Consider the following 19,451-nt stretch of genomic DNA (forward strand, 5'->3'; position numbering starts at 1 on the left):
TTTAATTATTGTGTGTCAAATTGTAGCCATCAGTTAAAATTGTAATAACTCACCCTTCACCCCGCCCGTGTTGTTCAGTGGTTGAGCACCCACCCATGAACCAGGGGGGTCACGATTCCTACCCCACCCCCTCTTCCACATGCCTGGGTTTGGGGCTCCATCCCCAGTAGGGGTTGTGTAGGAGCCAGCCGCTCAATGAATCTCTCTCATCATTGATGTTTCTAGCTCTCTCTCCATCTCCCTTCCTCTCTCTGAAATCAATAAAAATATATTTTTTTAAAAACTCGAAAACCTCACTATACTGAAGAAGTTTTTGAAATTATAATGATGTGGTTCTTCCATTTCTCTCAAGGAGTTATACTTTTAAAATATATATATATATGTATATATATTTTATTGATTTTTTTACAGAGAGGAAAGGAGAGGGATAGAGAGCTAGAAACATCGATCAGCTGCCTCCTGCACACCTGCTAATGGGGATGTGCCTGCAACCAAGGTACATGCCTTGACTGGAATTGAACCTGGGACCCTTCAGTCTGCAAGCCAACGCTCTATCCACTGAGCAAACTGGTCAGGGCTCAAGGAGTTAATCTTTATATGACTTTCTATACCAGCTGTGAAAGCATCCTATAGTCTAAAATGCATCACAACAATGTGGTTAAAAAAATGTGACACATTAAATATAGAGTGTTCCAAAAATGTATACACACACTTTGAATAATCATAAAGGCAGTGTTTATTAAAATACATTTCATTTTCAAAATTGAGTGATTAGCTGTTTAAGTGTGTATACTTATTTTGGGGACACCCTGTATATATTATTGAATTCACTACTTCAAAGAATACTCTCACCCACTAACAAATATTTTAGTATAAATTTTCAGCGACAAAAATGTTCATTTATAAGCCAGGCTCCCTAAATATAAATTTTTTATCTGTAGGAAAACTTGGACATATAATTTGTATATATTTAAAACTTTAAAAAGTAATATGAATAAAAATGAAAAAGATTCAGTCTTCATGCTTACAAATTACTGAATCTTCTAAGGCTCTAAAAATACAGCTGTTTAAAGCAAGAGTCAAGATTTCTAGGGAAGCCAACATGTAACTTATGTTTAAAAGAATTTCAATTGCCATGTTGAATTTTCCTGTTCAGCTTTATTTATAAATAGATTATATAAAATATATTTTATTTTAAAGTGCAATATGGTCATATTTTTAAAGGATCCAGAATCCTGTGGTCCTTAAAAAGCAAAGATGACTGAGGGGTGAAGCAGTTCTTCACTCTTTAAGCTTGAGCATTTTTTTCCCTTCCTCATTGTTCTCAGCTACCCAAGTTTGTTTTAAAATGTTCTCAACTACCAATTTTATTTTTAATACATCATTATACAAACGGGAGAAATCAACTCAGACTCTTGTCCACAGCATTTTCAACAGTCTAGATTAGTGATGGCGAACCTTTTGAGCTTGGCGTGTCAGCATTTTGAAAAACCCTAACTTAACTCTGGTGCCGTGTCACATATAGAAATTTTTTGATATTTGCAACCATAGTAAAACAAAGACTTATATTTTTGATATTTATTTTATATATTTAAATGCCATTTAACAAAGAAAAATCAACCAAAAAAATGAGTTCGCGTGTCACCTCTGACGTGCGTGTCATAGGTTCGCCATCACTGGTCTAGATGTTCCTGATAATATACATGCTTCCTGTGTTTGTAATCTTGAAACATTAGTACAATATTAACCTCTAGAATGAATCTAACAACATCAACCATTGTCCACTTACATACACTTCATGGTTTCTGCTATGTTTTTAAATATGTCAGTGCTGATGGCCTTCTTTAAAAAAACAAAACAAAAAAAAACATACCCTTAAAGAAACAGGGTGTAAAATCTGTAAATCTGTAGAGAGTTTAGAACATTATATAGTCGCAGGCTTCAAATCTCAATGTAAAGAGTGACAAAATCTGTGACCACACCAACGAAAGACGAGGCCATAGCCTTATATGATCATAGACTAGAGAGATAGATGCTTTTGAGAAATGAACATGATACCAACCACAAAGCCTACAACATACTACGCATGTTTTTTAAATAATAAAATGGTGAAAACCAGGATTTGCCTTAGTCCAATGTTGAGGACAGCTGTGCCCTGAACTCCCATCTAGCCAATTCTGACACCCAACCTGCCCAGTGCTCCTTCCATCCACTCTCCCCCAAGCCTCTAGCCCCCCTCCTAACCCAAACGCGCACACCCCAGCCTGGAGAGAAGATAAAGCTAAGATGGCAGCGCGGAAAGTGCAGGAGCCGCACTCAGTGGGACAGGAAAAACAAAGCAATGTTCTTTCATTCTGCACATTTCTTTAATAACCAGACCCCACCCACCTCACCTCCAGCACAGCAGCGGAAGACACTGAATAGTAGGGTGTGCAAAATTGGCGGGAGGGAAGGCTTGCTTTGCATATTGCCAGAAACCCAAATCATCCGTCAGCGGGGACGGTTCAGGTGACCCTTGCGACTTGCCTTGGGGGCCACCCTCCCTTCAAGTCCCCTTGACAGTGGAATTAAAGGAGACTCCAATCGTTTTTTTGTTTTGTTTTTTGTTTTTCTCCTTCCCGGCCACCCAGGGAAGCCTTCCAAGGTGCCCAGCTGCCAAGGCAGAAGCTGTAGCAGTTGCAGTGACCGGGGAGTGCACACTGCAGAGGCAGGAAGAGGAGGAGGAGGAGGAAAGAAAACGCAGCGTCTGCTATTAATTTACAGTATCGCTGCCGCCCGCTGTTGCTGCCGCGGCGGTGGAAGGATACGCCACCCTGGGTCAGAAACCGAAGTGAGCAAGTGTGGGTATTGCGCACGCCTAGCTGTGCTGCTCAATGACAAGGGGTTCCTTATGAAATTCTCCAGTTACCGGGTTTTGTGTGTACCCAGAGGCTCAGGAAAGGGCCTGCCTGGGACTGAAGGGTATGGCGAAGCCCCAGGTGAAATGAAGGAAGGGGTGGGAAGAACTTGAGACCAGTGCAGCCCATAGGGTCAGTCCCACTAGATACTGTACATGGACAATGACTGCACATGCTGCCACCTAAGACTAAGCTGGAAATGGTTTTCTGGGTACTCATCATCCATCCATCCATTCAACCAATATGTATTTCCCTCCTGCTGAGGGCTAGAGCCTGTGTAGAAGGATCTGGGAATGTAATGGGGGGACACAGACGCCATACTTGTCCTTATGAAAAATATTTAGAATGTTTTGTTTTGTGTGCTACCACTTGCACAAAGCCATGTGCCAAGGTGGACATCCTAGATGCTTGAAGCCCTCCCATAATATCATGTAGTATTATTTTGACCATTATTCATTCAGAAGTTGAAACTTGCCCAAAGACACAAATAGAAGGGTTAGGATCCAAACCCTGGTCTGTCAGAGCCTTTTGGCTACCTCCTCGACTTCTGCAACAGTGAGGAGCCTTATAGCAGCTCCTACATGCAGTTCAGGCCTTTAACTCCACCTGCCATTAGCTGCCTCTCTACCTGTGTCTTAGCTCTCATCCCAGGGTTGGGGAAGAGGGCTTCCTGTTCAATACTGAACTTGTAACTCTGCTGAAACTTGAGAACAAATACTAATTGAATACTTTCTATGTACAAGGGTCTATACAAGAAGCTAAGGAAGACACAAAGATAAATAAGAATCTCTGAAGGAGCTTATAGAATAGTTGAAGAAATAAGACAAAAATTGTTTAACAGGGCTACTCACTGTACGAAAATACTATAATTCTGCAGGCCTGCCCTTGGTCCCTATGTTTTTATTATCCCACTTCTGGCTATTTTGTTTTTTAATGTTATTAAAAATGACATCCGTCTATCATTTAAAGCCCCAGAAAAAATGCATTCCTTTACCACTTGCTCCCCTCCCCTCCAACTAGAATTAATTTACTTACCCAAGGTTTTTTTTTGTTTTTTGTTTTTTTTTAATTCTTTTTAAGTGAAGGACGTTCAGGGAAGAGGCACAGACATAGGAGCTAGTAATTGGATAAAGAATATAGTACTGGGAGGCCAGGACTTAATGATTTTGTCAGGAGTATAAATTTATACTCTTCAAATAAAGATAAAACTAATAGGAAACAGGATGCATTGGCAAATATAATTCTAGAGCATTTACTTAGAAGGGGTTAGTAGAATAGCTTGGAACAGGGAACTCAGCAAGTGTTACATTATATAGATAACAATGATAAGATCTTTGGTAGATATGACATTTCCAGATGTTGTACAAACACAGTCACAACTATAGTTTCAGGCCATATTCAAGAATTATCTTTAGTAATGTAAGTCTAGGCAGAAAAAGATAAGCCATTAAGCAACCACTTTTAAGAGAATGTGGAGTCAACAAAAGAGTATTTAAGAATAGAATAATGCCTTAAGATTTAACTCTGATGTAAATGTTGAGAACAATACTTTTGGAATGACTCTGGCTTGTGAATACTGTCCTAACTGTGAATTCTACTTTCACAGGAAAAAAAAAAAAAAAAGAATGCACTAATTTACTACCTGTCTTTTGTAAGTAAATGCCATTTTAAATAGACTTAAATCCTAAAGACAAAAATTCTGCAAAGGGACTTGTAATCCGGTTGGCCTTCTGGGCCTTGAATTCGGAATTGATCAGCACTGCTCAGGCCGGGAGAGGTGGCAGGGTTACGTAACACTCTACTCTGGCGGGAGGCACGTTCCCTCTGTTGCGGGTCCCAGCTCTCCCACCTGGTTGGAAACCATTACCTGCAGCCCAGCGTCTACAGCTGACAGCCTGCCTAGCACTCTCCTCACTCTTCCTCAAGCTGCTAGTAAAGCCCGGAGAAGTGGATTTCTTTCAGGTTCCGTAGGGACTCACAGCCCCACTCCCGAAGCCGAGAGGCAGAGGGAGTGGCGGAGGAGAGGGGGAGGGGAGGGGAACAGGCTGGAGTTACTGAGCATGTGCGGGGCGTAGCGCATGCCCAGTGCAGCCGGCAGCTTCCCATTGCGGGCAGTCCGGGCGGTGGGAGCGGTGGTGGCGGCAGCTGCGGCGGCTACGCCTCCTCCTTACACTCCGGAGGTGGCGGGGTTAGATGAGCGGCCCCGGTAGCGGCGAAGGCGGCGCGGGGGGGAGGAGGAAAAGAAGGAGGAGAAGAAGGAGGAGGTCGTCGCTGTCTTTGTAGTCTCCCGGCTGCTGGAGCGAGAGGCCACTGCCGGAGCCGTCGTCGTTGGAAAAGCTGTGTGTGCGCGCGCGTGTCTGCCTGTCCGGCCCGCGGGGACCAGGCAGCGGCGGCGGCGAGGAGGATGATGTGCGCAGCGACTGCCTCCCCCGCCGCCTCCTCCTCGGGGCCCGGCGGGGACGGATTCTTCCAAGCCGCCACCATCTCTTCCTTCCCGGCGCCGGGGGCGCTGTTCATGCCGGTTCCCGAGGGCTCCGTGGCTGCCGCGGGGCTGGGGCTGGGGCTGCCCGCCGCGGACTCCCGGGGTCACTACCAGCTGCTGCTGTCAGGCCGGGCCTTGGCCGACCGCTACCGGAGGATTTACACAGCTGCGCTCAGTGACAGGGACCAGGGAGGCAGCGGCGCTGGACACTCGGCCTCCAGGTGCGTGTCCGGGTGCCCTTCCTTGCGCCACATGCTGCATGCGCTCCCGTGTGCGTGTGTGTGTGTGTGCGCGCGCGTGTCTACGTACCTATTGACTGAGCTCCCTTTCAGCAATGCCTGATGCTGTGCGGTAGAAACCCTTAATTGAAGTAGGAGGGTGCGGTGGCAGCAGTTTCTGCTCTTAGTGTGTGTCTTTGTGGGTGGTTGGCGAGGGTGGGAGGATAGCGTGTGATGTTCCAGAAAAGGTGATGGCGCGGGTCGGTTATGACACGTGTGTGTATTGTTGAGAAAGGAGGAGGGATGGGTAAAGAGTAAGGGGGTAATTAATACACGGAGAGAATTTGCAAGAGTGGTGAAGGCAGTGGCGTTTCCAGTGTCTGTCGCAATAGGATTTGCAAGAATTTCTCACCCCTCCCATCCCCCATGACATTCCATCCTCCCCTTTCCAACTCCCCCTAAAAAAAAAAAAAAAGTAAATAAAAAAAATCTGCCAACCTTTCACTTAGGGGTGGAATGGTATAGGCTAAGGATATTGTCGTGTGTGTGTGTGTGTGTGTGTATACATATATACATATATTTATGTATATGACGAGTTTTAGATAATCAGGCAGTTGGATAAGGCATGGAGTTTCAATGTAAGAGAATTAAGCAAGAGGGATGCAGATGGAGATTTACGTGGATGCCAAAGGTATTTGATTCAGATCTCTAGAGCTGCACTTTGATAACTGGTCTTCTAGAAATGTGGTTGCAGCTGCTCTTGTGTTCTGATGTCCCATCAGCCATTTCATTCGTCTGTCACAGGCTTTAGAATAGAGCGGGTTTTGTGGGAAAAGGGGAACGCTGAACTTCAAAATATGACAGCTGGGTAGGAAGTGTTCAGCTGTCACCAATGAGAAAATTTGAATAGCTCCTAGATCTTTTCCTAGACTCCCTGTTCCTTTAGCTTCCGTGATATGTAGGAGATGTTAAATCACTTTCATTTTCTTTTTCTTAAAATATGGGTGTCTTTCTGCTGAGGGCTCTTCTGTGGTTTTCTTTTCCATGCCCTTACATGCCACACACCCTGAAGGAGGGTGACTGACTCGTTTCACCAGCTTGGCTTTTGACAGTGGTATTTGGGAGTTAGCATCATCATTTTTCTCACAGCTTCTTGCAATATATGGGGAAATGGGGAAAGCATTGTAGAATTTTGTTAAATGTCACCGAGTTTACTGTATTTATTGAATGCGCAGTTTGTTAGGCAATAACCAGATGTCATTTTCTCCCAATATGAGAGGGGTAGGTTGTAAGTATTGGAATTTTACCAGTATGTACTGTGGCTCTATCTATTGCAGAGTTGTAAAGGTGGAGCTTTGTTCACACTTTTTTCTGGGTAAACCTGTCTTCTCATATCTGTGATTGTTTACAGGATTAGATGCATGAGTAGTTTTATCATATGGTTATAAATGTATTTAACTACCTTATGCTATCTAAGCTAAAGGCCATAATGGCACAAATCTGTTTCTTGCTAATGTTTTTTAAAATAGAAAACCTTACACTGTGCTCTGATAATTAGGTGTAATTTTGAGCTATGAGTCTCTAAATTATGGTACTAAGGATACATCTTTACAAAGCTCTTCCAAAGAATTTGAATTTACTTTGTATGTTATTTCCTGACTTACACAATAACGTGCGACTGGTATAATCCTATTTTAACTTCTTACTATTATTATACTTGTGTAATGCAATTTCTATATATCTAGAACTGTATTCAAGTTTTAAAATTTGTGAATGTTTTTTAGCTTTTGGCCCATTCTTGTACAAGCTGTCAGTTAAAATTAATGAAGAATTAGTTCAAGTATATCAAGAAGTACTCATGGAAACTGCCTTAACTTGTATAATATTACCTTCAACAGCATGTTCAGAACATTATTGTTTATTATCGTTCACATTATTTTTTCTAAGTCTTAGCCTGCAACCAACCTTTATTGAGAATTTGCTTAAAAATTCAATCACATTTCTTAATAAATATGATGGGAAAGTGGAAATGGGATTTAGGTACTGAATGAATAATATTATTATAACTAGCTGAGTTGGAGGAGCAAATGAGATATTTCAGAGACAGAGAGAGCAAGAATAGAAGACAAAGCTCTAGTGAGATGAAGTTTAAAGGATGAGAGAAAGGAAACAGGAAGAAAGCTTTAAAAAAATAAAAATATTAGGAAGAGAGCCATGAGATCGTAGCATTTCTGGTCCTAGGAAAGTAGATTGAAAGTCCACAGCAGTGTTAAATGATGAAGAAAGTGAGAACACTTTCCAGGTCACTGATGACTTTTGAGGAAGTGGTCATAGTAGAGAGATGTGGTGAAGAGTCAGTGGGAGATGTTGAGGAAATGGGGAGATTAACAGGTTATCAGTAAGTGGAGAAGGAGAAATTAAAGAAGTGAGAAGAAGGATAATTGATGGGGAGTGGTCAAAGGGAGATCTCAGGGACTGGTTTAAGATGTCAGGTGGAGCCTCGCAGGTGGGGATCAGTGGTTGAGCATTGACTATGAACCCGGAGGTCACAGTTTGATTCCTGGTCAGGGCATATGCCTTGGGTTGCAGGCTCGATATCCAGTGCAGGAGGCAGCTGATCAGTGATTCTCGCTCATCAGTGATGTTTCCATCTCTCTATCCCTCTTCTAGCCCTCTCCCTTCCTCTCTAAAATCAATAAAAATATTTAAAAAAAAACACAGGTAGAGTGGTTACCTGTTAAAAAAAGTAAGGAGCTAGTCTTTAATATACAAGAGGAGGAGGTGTTTAAAAATATAAAAACTAAGAGTTTATTGAGAATAAGAATTATATCCTATTTATTTTGGTAATTCAAATATCTAGAACAATATTTGGCATCCATTCTGTAAATATCAATGCCTCCTGTGAGCCAGGCACTGGTTTAGATGCATAAGATACAGCATTGAGCAAGATACACAAGGTCTCCACTCTCTTGGAACTTCTACTCCAGTGGGGAGAAATGAAAAACTGATAATATCAGGCAGTGATAAATATAGAGAAAATAAAACCAATTTCGTTGATAGACAATTTGTAGGTGGTGGTGGGGGGGGTGCTGTTTTAGGTAGGGTGGTCAGGATAGGTCTCTGGGAATTGACATTTAAGTGGAATTGTAATAATGGGAAGACAGATCTAGAGGAAGAGTCTTTTAGGTAATTATAATAAAGGCTCAGGTGAGAACAAGCTTGTGTTTAAGGAACAAAACAAGGTGAGTTAGTTATCAGTCAGTAGCGAATGAATTCATTACCATGGATTATTTTTTATGTGTATAGTAGAGACATTGAGGGATGCACACCTAATGGAGTTAATGACTTTGATGGTATTATGGTGAAGTGGGTAAGAGCTTAGATTCTTAAGTCCACTAGTTTGTTTTTTTAAATATATTTTATTGATTTTTTACAGAGAGGAAGGGAGAGGGACAAAGAGTTAGAAACATCAATGAGAGAGAAACATCGATCAGCTGCCTCCTGCACACCTCCTATTGGGGATGTGCCCGCAACCAAGGTACATGCCCTTGACCGGAATCGAACCTGGGACCTTTCAGTCCACAGGCCGACGTTCTATCCACCGAGCCAAACCGGTTAGGGCACGTCCACTAGTCTTAAATATTGGCTCTGCCACTTTTTAGCTGTGTGACCTTGCATACGTTACATAACTTCTATACCTCAATTTTCTTAATTATTTATTTTAAGTTGAGATGTAATTGATATATAACCTTAATTTCAGGTATATAACATAACAGTTCCTTTTTTGTATATATTGTGAAATGAATCACCATTACCACACATAGTTATAATTTTTTTCTTATGATGAAAACTAAGATTTATTCTCAGCATTTTCAAATACAAGGCAGGGCAAAAGTAGATTTATAGTTGTTCATATGGAAAATAATGCAATAATTAATAAATAATAATACAAGAATAAACTCTTTGTTTTGCATACTTACAACTGTAAACCTACTTTTATCTCACCCTGTATACAATACTGTATTATTAACTATAGTCACCCTGCTGTCCATTGGATCTCCATGACTTATTTATATCTGGAAGTTTGTACATCTTCACCCATTTTGCCCAATCTTCCCTCCCTTGCCCATCCCCCACCCCCTTCTGGCAACTACTATTTTATTCTCTGTATCTATGAGTTTGGTTTTTGTGTTCTGGATTTCACATATAAGTGAGATCATATGGTATTTGTCATTCTCTGAGGTATTTCACATAGCATCATGCTCTTAAGATCTATCTGTGGTGTTGCAAATGGCAAGATTTTTGTTTTTCAATGGCTGAATAATAATAGTATTTTCTTTATTCATTCATCCAATGATGGGCACTTAGGCTTAGGTTGCTTCCATGTGTTGGCTATTGTAGATAGCTGCTGCAGAGAATAAGGAGGGAGGTGCAGATATCTTATTGAGTTAGTGTTTTCCTTTCCTTTTGGATAAATACCCAGAAGTAGAATTGCTGGATCATGTGGTAGTCCAATTTTTAATTTTTTGAGGAACCTCCATACTGTTTTCCATAGTGGCTGCACCAATTTACAGTCCCACCAACAGTGCACAAGAGTTCCTTTTTCTCCACATGGCCACCCACAGTTGTTATCACTTGTTTATTTTGATAACAGCCATTCTGACAGGTGTAAAGTGATACCTCCTTGTGGTTTTGATTTGCATTTCCCTGATGATTAGTTATGTTGAGTGCCCTTTTTCATGTGCCTGTTGGCCATATGTATTTTTTTCTTGGAATTCTTTACTGGGATTGCTTGTTTTGTTGTTACTGAATTATATTAGAGTGTGTGTGTGTGTGTGTGTGTGTGTAGGATGTCTCCCAAAAATGTATAAACACACTTTGAATAATTATAAAGGCAGTGTTTATTAAAATACATTTCATTTTCAAAATTGAGCTATTAGCCCTGGCCATTGTGGCTCAGTTGGTTGAGTATCGTCCCATGTACCAGGAGGTTGCAGGTTAGATTCCCGGTCAAGGGCACATGCCCCATTGAGGGGCATGCAGGAGGCAGCCAATTAGTGAATCTCTCTCATCGTTGTTTCTATCTCTCCCTCTCACTTCCTCTCTGAAATCAATAAAAATATATTTTAAAAAATTGGGTTATCAGCTGTTAAAGCTTGTATACATTTTTTGGCACACCCTGTGTGTGTGTGTGTGTGTGTGTGTGTATGTGTGTGTATATATATATATATATAATTTGGATATTAACCCCTTATCAGATATATGATTTGCAAATGTTTTTCACATTCTGTAGATTGTCTTTTCATTTTGTTGATTTTTTTTTCCTGCGCAAAAGCTTTTTAGATTGTTGTAGTTCCACTTGTTTATTACTTTTGTTTATCGCTTTGTTTTCTTGTATGTAGAATGAAGTTAATAATAAGGATTGTTTTTGTAGAGTAAATGAATCCATATATGTAAAGTGCTTGGCACATTAAGTGCTATTAAATATTAGTTATTGATTTCTGCTGAGAGTGAGGGGGCATATGGAATTTGGGGACTTAAAGAGAAGGCAAGGATCATGTCTTGTTCTTTTATTTTTGGTCCCAGTGACTATGTTGAACGTGGGAATAAGTATTTCATTTATTCAGTGATTGAATACATATATTTTGTATCAATGAACCAATCAAAATGAGAATATCAGTTGGGGAAAGAAATGGGACAGGAAATGAATAAAGGAATGTTTGATCAGTTCTGTGTGTGAATGGCAGCACAACAGTGCACTTGGATGAAACCATAGCTCAGTGGCTAAATCTACTCTGGAGACAGATTACCTTAGTTCAAATCCTAGTTCTACCTTTTTCTATCTTAAGTTGAGCAAGTTAACTAGTATTCCTTTGTCTGTTTCTTTACTTGTAACCTTATTAGTATTGAAAGGACATTGTGCCTGTGCATGATAAGTGCTTAGTAAGTAAAGTTAGCTGTTGGCTGCTGCTGTTATCATTATGGTTATTATTATCATCAAAATCACATATTTAAAATTCTAATCAGCATGATAAGTTTTTCCACAAAAAAGAGAAATGGCTAGTTGAGTTGATTCAAAGTTGAAGTGTGGGCTCAAATTAAAAACAACAACACAGAGCCTACCAGCCATTTCTGCAAAGGAGCCTCTCATGCAAATTGCACTTCCTGGAGAAGCCTGGGCTGAACTGCCTGCCTATACTGTGTTTCTGCCATCTGAGCCAATCCTTACTAGGTGTACCAGTTAATAATGTGGATTTTTTTCAATAGATGGAGTTACACATATGATGATATATAAGCGATTTGATATGTATGCTATTTTGTTGTATTGACAACAAGCTTCAAAACTTCATATGTCAAATTTGCTGAAGGTGTTAACATCATAGATATTTTTACACTTAAACGTTGAATTTCATGCCAAAAAAAGAGCATTTGCAGGAAGTTATAATTCATTACTTTATTTTGAAAAGTGTTGCTGAGTAGTTTGGGAAGTTTATGGTGAACATGCTCCATCTTAAGATACTTGTGAACTCTGGTTTAAACACTTTAAAAGTGATGATTTCGATGGGAAAGACAAAGATGTCCAGGTCAACCAAAAAAGTTAGAAGACCAACAATTACAAGCATTGTTGGATGAAGATGCATATCAAATTCAAAAACAACTTGCAGAAAGATTAAATGTTGCTCAGCAAACAATTTCTGATCATTTATAAGCAAAGGGAAAGATTTTAAAGGAAGGAAAATGGGTGCCACATCAACCTAACGAAAGACAAATGGAAAACTGAAAAGTCAGCAGTAAAATGTTGCTTCAACGGCACGAAAGAAAGTCTTTTTTACATCGAATTGTGACTGGCGATGAAAAGTGGATTTATTTTGAGAATCCCAAATGCACAAGATCATGGGTTGATCCAGGTTAACCATCAACATCGACTGCAAGGCCAAATCGCTTTGGAAAGAAGACAATGCTCTGCATTTGGTGGGATCAGGAAGGTGTGGTGTATTATGAGCTTCTAAAACCAGATGAAACCGTTAATAATGATTGCTACTGACAACAAATAATCAATTTGAACCATGCTTTGATCGTGAAACGACCAGAATGTTCCAGAAGACACAGCAAAGTAATTTTGCTTCATGATGATGCACCATCACACACTTCAAAACCAGCTAAAGACACGTCACTCGCTGTATTCACCAGGCCTTGCTCCTTCAGATTACCACTTGTTCTGATCAATGGGGCACACACTTTCTGAGCAGCACTTCAAAACATAGCAAGAAGTAGAAAATTGGGCCTCTGAATGGTTTGCCTCAAAACAATAATAGTTCTATTGGGACAGTATCCACAAATTACCTGAAAGATGGGGAAATGTGTAGCTAGAGATGGACATTACTTTGAATGAAGCACTTTTGATATTTCTCTTGAAATTACCATGTTTTCTTTGATTACAAAATCCCCATTATTAACTGGTACACCTGCTATAAAGGTTTCCTGGAATCTTATTTCAACCATTAGGATTGAGGCTTTCCTCATCTAGTCATAGCTGTGCAGCTCTGACCAATCTGAGCGACTCTATACTGACCCATCAGGACGGTGCCTTTTGGACCAGTCAAACTGCAGGGTTTTGGAGTCCTCATTTGCATGAGCATGGACCAATCAGGGACCTGGGGTGGGAACTCCTGTCTTTATGAGCCAGCTTCTTGAAAGTACATCCCCCCCCCCCCCCGCCATTGATTAATGGAGACTGTCTCCTTGTCTGAGCTGAAACATGGAAGATGTCTCCTAGAGCAGAGTGAAGCACACTGGCACAAAGAGTAAGAGAGAAGACCATCCTGGTGCGGGGCAAACTCACGCATTGCAAAGCAGACCAGTCTAACTAGAGAGGGGTCTGGCCCCAGGGCCCTTCTACAGTTGTGCTGTTTTCACAGCTGTGCTGTATCACAATAGAACTGTTTTGCACTAAATCAAGTTTCCTTTTTCACTGCACCCCCTTCCCCCAAAGTTGAAGTGTGATGGAAGATCAAAGAAAAAAAGTGATATTGTGGTTAAAGGGGGGAATTGCTTTTCTTCTCTAAGCTAAACCCACTCAGTTCTGTTAGCTGCTTTATCTCTTTGTTGTTAAAAATTATATTTGAGCCTGTATTTCAGATGCATGGAATTTTGGTTGTAAGAAGTTAAGTAGTCAGTTAATCCAAAAAAGGTTCAGGGATTATTACTGTTGGCCCTGTAGAGATTTATAAGACAAAGTTTCTACACTTCAGTTTATTGTCTGGATGGGGGTGAAAGATACAAAGGAGGTACTGATAAAAGTGTTAAATGAAACCATTGTGAAAGCCTAGTGTATTATGACAAAGGGATGGCATTCCCTGCTGGCTCAAAAGCATGAGCAAGAGGTGAGAAAGCATAGTTTGTGTGCAGATAATGGTAAGAATCCCATTAGAGCTGGAATGTAGGTATTATGAGGGAGACCAGTGGGAATTCATTCTGGAAATGGAGACTGTGGCCAGAGGGCAGGGAAGATTGAACAGCAAGGTAAGAATTTGGTTTTATTCAGTAGACACTGATAGGTTTGAGTTATTGGAGATTATTGTAGGAGTGTTTTAGGAAGTGATGTAGGATTGATACCCTATATTTGTGGATAGGTAGTAATTTAGTTCATGTAGTTGTTACATCTATGGAATTGTATATCAACACATGTTAAGACAAAAACTGTTCTTTTAGTGTATTGGTAGGTAGAAATATGAAATGAATTACTCTCTTAGCTTAACATAAGAAAAATCTTGCCTTTGCGCTTATAAAGTAAATAAAAATGTTAATTTAAAAATACTTTTGCACTTTAAGATACTTGTTTAAAAATATCAACAGAAAAGTCTGTTTTATTCAAAAACATTAAACATTCAGGTTTTTGGAGGAGGGAATCCATTATCGAGATTTCATTTACATGCAATAAAATTCATTCTTTTAAAAGTATTCATATGAGGGGTCTTAGAGCTATCACTAGTCAAGTATAGAACATTTACATCACTCTAAAAAGTTTCTTCAGTTAATTCCCTCCTCCTCTCTTAACCCATTTTTTGTCACTTAATATTTTACCTTTTCTAGAGTATCTTATAAATCCAGTTCCTTAAGGACAGGTGTCCCCAGATATTGTTAATCTCTATCTTCCATCCCATATCTCCTATAAGTGGAAGTTAGTTTTAAAGCTTCATTAGGTTTTGGTTAAACATTTTTTTAGCAATTGTATTTTGTACGTAGCTATGGATATTGCATATTGCATCCTATCTAGAGGTTGGCTAAGGCCATCAGAGATTTTCAAATTGTCTCACTGTTTAATAATGCTCAGTCTAATTACTTGGGTAAGATGGTAGGCACCCTTTAGATCTCTTTTCTATAAATGTATGCCTTTTCCATTTGCAATGAGTAATCATGGGTAGTAACTTTTGCATACTGTGTATATCTTTCACCTAATGGGTTTGACATCCTTTAATAATCCTTGTCTGAGTCAATAATTTTATTAGGGGTTTCAAAATGATGATTTTTATAATTCTATTATTTCTTCTATGTTTATTAGCTGGTTCTGTTCTGCAAAGAAGCGTTTCCCTCATCAACTAGTGATGAATTGTAGTTTCTCCTAAGAAATCAGGATAAATGTTTAATTCTCTCCCTTCGTTAGCCAAATTGGTGTACTAGTCCAGTAGTGGTATAGCAGGTGCTGTGGTTCACCACTCAGATCCCTCTGTTCAGGTACAGGTTCCCCTAGCTGTTGTGAATATTGGCAGCTAAAACTGATTGTCTCCAAGTCCCTCTCCAGGCATTCCCCTTAGCCAACAGATCTGCTTCCCTCTAAGTCAGTGGTTCTCAACCTTCCTAATGCCGCAGCCCTTTAATACAGTTCCTCACCTTGTGGTGACCCCCAATTTCATTGTTACAAATTGAACATAATTAAAGCATAGTGATTAATCACAAAAACAATATGTAATTATATATATGTTTTCCAATGGTCTTAGGTGACCCCTGTGAAAGGGTCGTTCGACCCCCAAAGAGATCGTGACCCACAGGTTGAGAACCGCTGCTCTAAGTCATGCTTCTTCTTCAGGGTCAGCTAGTAGCCAATGCCTGTATTATGTGAGGATATAAATACCTAGCCCTTTTACACTAAGACAGGACAACTTTGAAGATCCCAACTCCAAAGCCCCCCAGGGGATTGGCTGAGGCCATCCTGTGATTTTATTGTAATTCAACTCCTTTCTCTGTTCAGATCTTACTTTCTTCACTCTCCCACAGTTGTTGATTTGGGAGGCATTCTTCAATAAACTTCTGGTGTGCAAATCTCCAGTTCAGAGTCTGTTTCCTGAGGAACCTTACCCAAGACAATTATGGTACCAGGAATGGTCTGAGGAAGTAGACTTTAAAAAATGGAATTTTGGGGCTAGATTATCTGCTGGTGGCTGGCTGGCAATGTTTGAACCCCACTACAGGTTGTATAAGATGGAGCACTGGTACTGATAACCTTTGGCATGCCCTTTAGCTGTGCAACTGTTTAAACTTTCACAGGTGGTGAATTATAATAGGATACCTGTAGAAGGAAATGTACTGATTGGTATAATATCTCAGGCTTTTAAGAGGTTTGGGGAAGTTGTTAATTATAAGGATACTAGAGGCCTGGTGCATGGATTTGTGTGCTGGTGGGGTCCCTCAGCCCGGCCTGCGCCCTCTCTCAATCCAGGACCCCTTGGGGGATGTTGGACTGCGGTTTCGGAAACTGGCAGTCCGACATCCCCTGAGGGTTGTAGTAGCGCGCAAAGTGGCAGGTGGCCAGGGATGAGCCTGCACCGCTCCGCTCATCCCAGCCCTGCTGCGCCTGCCACTGAGCTGCTCGTTAAGCTCGCCGAGCGTTGCTCCATCTGTGGGAGTGCACTGACCACCAGGGGGAAGCTCCTGTTTGAGCATCTGCCCCCTGGTGATCAGTGCACATCATAGTGACTGGTCATCTGGTTGGCCTTTTGGTAGTTTGGTTGCTTTGGCTTTTATATATCCTATCTAATAAAAGGCTAATATGCAAATTGACCGAACAGCGGAACGACCGGTCACTATCACGTGCACTGATCACCAGAGGGCAGACACTCAATGCAGGAGCTGCCCCCTGGTGGTCAGTGCACTCCCACAGGGGGAGCACCGCTCAGCCAGAAGTCCTGAGCCAGGCTCATGGCTGGTGAGCACAAAGGCAGTGGCAGGAGCCTCTACTGCCTCCATGCAGAGCTAAGCATGTACAACTGATGGCTTAGGCCCTATCTCCATAGGAGCGGGCCTAAGCCATCAGTTGGACATCACTCGAGGGCTTCCAGACTGTGAGAGATCACAGGACAGGCTCAGGGGACCCCCCTCCCTCCCCCCGCAAGTGCACGAATTTTGTGCACCAGGCCTCTACTATAGAAGATAAGGATAGTGTGATCAAATGGCTGTTGGTGAGTGACATTGTTAGAATGGAGACAGACAATGAAAGGCCGAAGGTAATTGGGAGGCAAAATGAGAAAATTAGGTGATTTCTTCAGTATTATGTAAGGAAACTTACTTTTGTAGTAGGAAGAAAGAAAAGCTAATGATTAGGCCCAAGACTTAATTTTAAGTGTAGTAGAGCTCCTGGATGTGTTGAATTCTTAGCAAGTCTGCCATGCCAGTGTCTGTTCTCTAGTTAGAAGTGGGGGTGGACCCTGACTCTCAGAATGGAATATCTGAGTTATCGAATATGAAAACTTTTTTTGTTAATCCTCACCCGAGGATATTTTTCCATTGATTTTTAGAGAGAGTACAGGGGGAGAGACAGAGAGAGAAACATCGATGTGAGAGAGACACATTGATTGGTTGCCTCCCACTCAGGGTTGGAATCTGCAACTGAGGTATGTGCCCTTGACTAGACTTGAACCTGGGACCTTTCAGTCCGAGGGCCGACGCTCTGTCCACTAAGTCAAACTGGCTAAGACTGAAATCTTTGAAACCCCAAATTCCCCTGAGTCCTCTGGGCTTACAGAAGTGAACTGCTTCCTCTGGATAGAGGGTAGTTGCTTGAAGACTATACTGCTGCTACAACCTCCATCTGCTCTTGTCCTAACTACTGCTATCACCAAACCAATAATTAGAGGTAAGTTAAAACAAAATCTATTAGGAGGTGTTAGCCTGCTAAGGGAGGAAAGGGACTGTATATATGTGCTTATGGCCGTACACACACACACACATAGATTCTCAAACTGTGTGCTGAGGCACCCCAAAACACCACAGCAGAAACACATGAATACCATGGGATATTTCAGAATTTCAAAGGAAACACAGCAACATCTATTGCAAACTACTAGCTTAAGGTAGTTCACATTTTTGACATTAGGTCATGCTAATATTCCTTTTGAGGATGTCGTAACTTTTCAAAGTTTTTTGGTACTTGCTGTGATACTAATCAAGCACTGCACAAAAATCAGTGTGGAACAGGAAAGGAGTATGGCATGTTCAATATGATTCCAAGTTTGGGAAGTTGTGCAGTGCCTAGAAGGTGTACATGTCCTATTATTAAGGAACTATAGTTATTTAAGAATGAAAAAAAATACTGTTTTTCAATTTATGTGTATTTTTTTTCAAAGTTCTTAGGATATAAATTCTTTTTTTAAAGAATTTTTTTAAACATATTTTTATTGATTTCAGAGAGGAAGGGAGAGAGAGAGATAGAAACATCCATGATGAGAGAGAATCATGGATTGGCTGCCTCCTGCAAGTCCCCCACTGGGGATCAAGTCCACAATCCGGGCATGTGCCCTTGACCAGAATTGAGTGATGGTCAATTTGCATATTACCTCTTTATTGTATAGGATATATATATACACATACACACATATATATATCAATTTGTCCATATATATTATATATTTATATATATATTCATTTTTGCTTTTTAATGCCCCAAGAATGTTTGGATGGACACACACACACACACACACACACACCATTCACAGCATATTTACAGTTGCTATTGTACTACATCATTTAAAATGGAGAAAATTTACAGTCATATAGATCCTTTATTTTCCTTCTGCTGTCCCCCTCCCCTTTTATGTTATAGTTGTCACATGTGTTATGGCTATATACTTTGAAAACCTCAACATACAATTAATAGTTTTTGCTGTCAAAAGTCATATATATTTTAAAGAACTTAAATGAAAAAAGTAAGATTTTATGTTTACTTATTTATTTCTTTTGTTCTTCCTTCATTCCCGAAGATGCTAAATTTCCTTTCAACCTAAAGTACTTACTTTAGCATTTCTTGTAGAGTAGTCTGTTGGGGATAAACTCTGCTTGATCTGAGAATGTCTTTATTTGGCTTTTATTCCTAAAGGATATTTTTGGAGCATATAGAATTCTGAGCAGACACTTGTTCCCTTTCAGTATTTTAATCATGTTCCGACTTTTCACCATTATGATTTCTGAGAGAAACTTGTGGTAATTTGAATTATATTTCCTTCTATAGTATACCATTTTTTTCAGTCTGCTTTCAATAACATTTTCTTTGTTTTTCAGCAGTTTGATTTGATCTGTCAAGTGATTTTCTTTTGAGTTTTATCCTCTTTGGAGAATGCTCAGCTTCTTGAATCTGGAGATTTGTCTTTCATCAAATTTGGGATGCTTTCTGCCGTTGCTTCTTTTCTGTTTGTTTTCTGTGTGTGTGTGTGTGTGTGTGTGTGTGTGTGTGTGTACCAGTATGTGTGTGTGTTAATCCTCACCTGAGAATATTTTTTCCATTGATTTTTAGAGAGAGTGGAAGGGAGAGAGAAAGAGAAAGAGAGAGAGAGAGACAAAAACATTGATGTGACACACATTGAT

General features: G+C 40.5%; 1 protein-coding gene across 8 annotated transcripts in view; it reads left to right on the forward strand.

Moving 5' to 3' along the window:
- The first annotated feature begins 5,000 nt into the window (after nucleotides 1-5,000).
- Nucleotides 5,001-19,451, forward strand: part of MYCBP2 (MYC binding protein 2) — a 272,896-nt gene continuing 258,445 nt past the window's right edge. For all 8 annotated transcript variants that reach the window (XM_070408908.1, XM_070408907.1, XM_070408910.1 and 5 more), the window contains exon 1: nucleotides 5,001-5,600. In XM_070408908.1, the coding sequence (XP_070265009.1) occupies nucleotides 5,302-5,600 (299 nt within the window). In that variant the 5' untranslated portion in view covers nucleotides 5,001-5,301. The remainder of the gene's footprint in view (nucleotides 5,601-19,451) is intronic.

This window comes from Myotis yumanensis, unplaced genomic scaffold (assembly GCF_028538775.1).
Source record: "Myotis yumanensis isolate MYYU_CA2020_CCGP unplaced genomic scaffold, mMyoYum1.0.hap1 SCAF_3, whole genome shotgun sequence".
In the NCBI taxonomy this organism is placed as follows: domain Eukaryota; kingdom Metazoa; phylum Chordata; class Mammalia; order Chiroptera; family Vespertilionidae; genus Myotis; species Myotis yumanensis.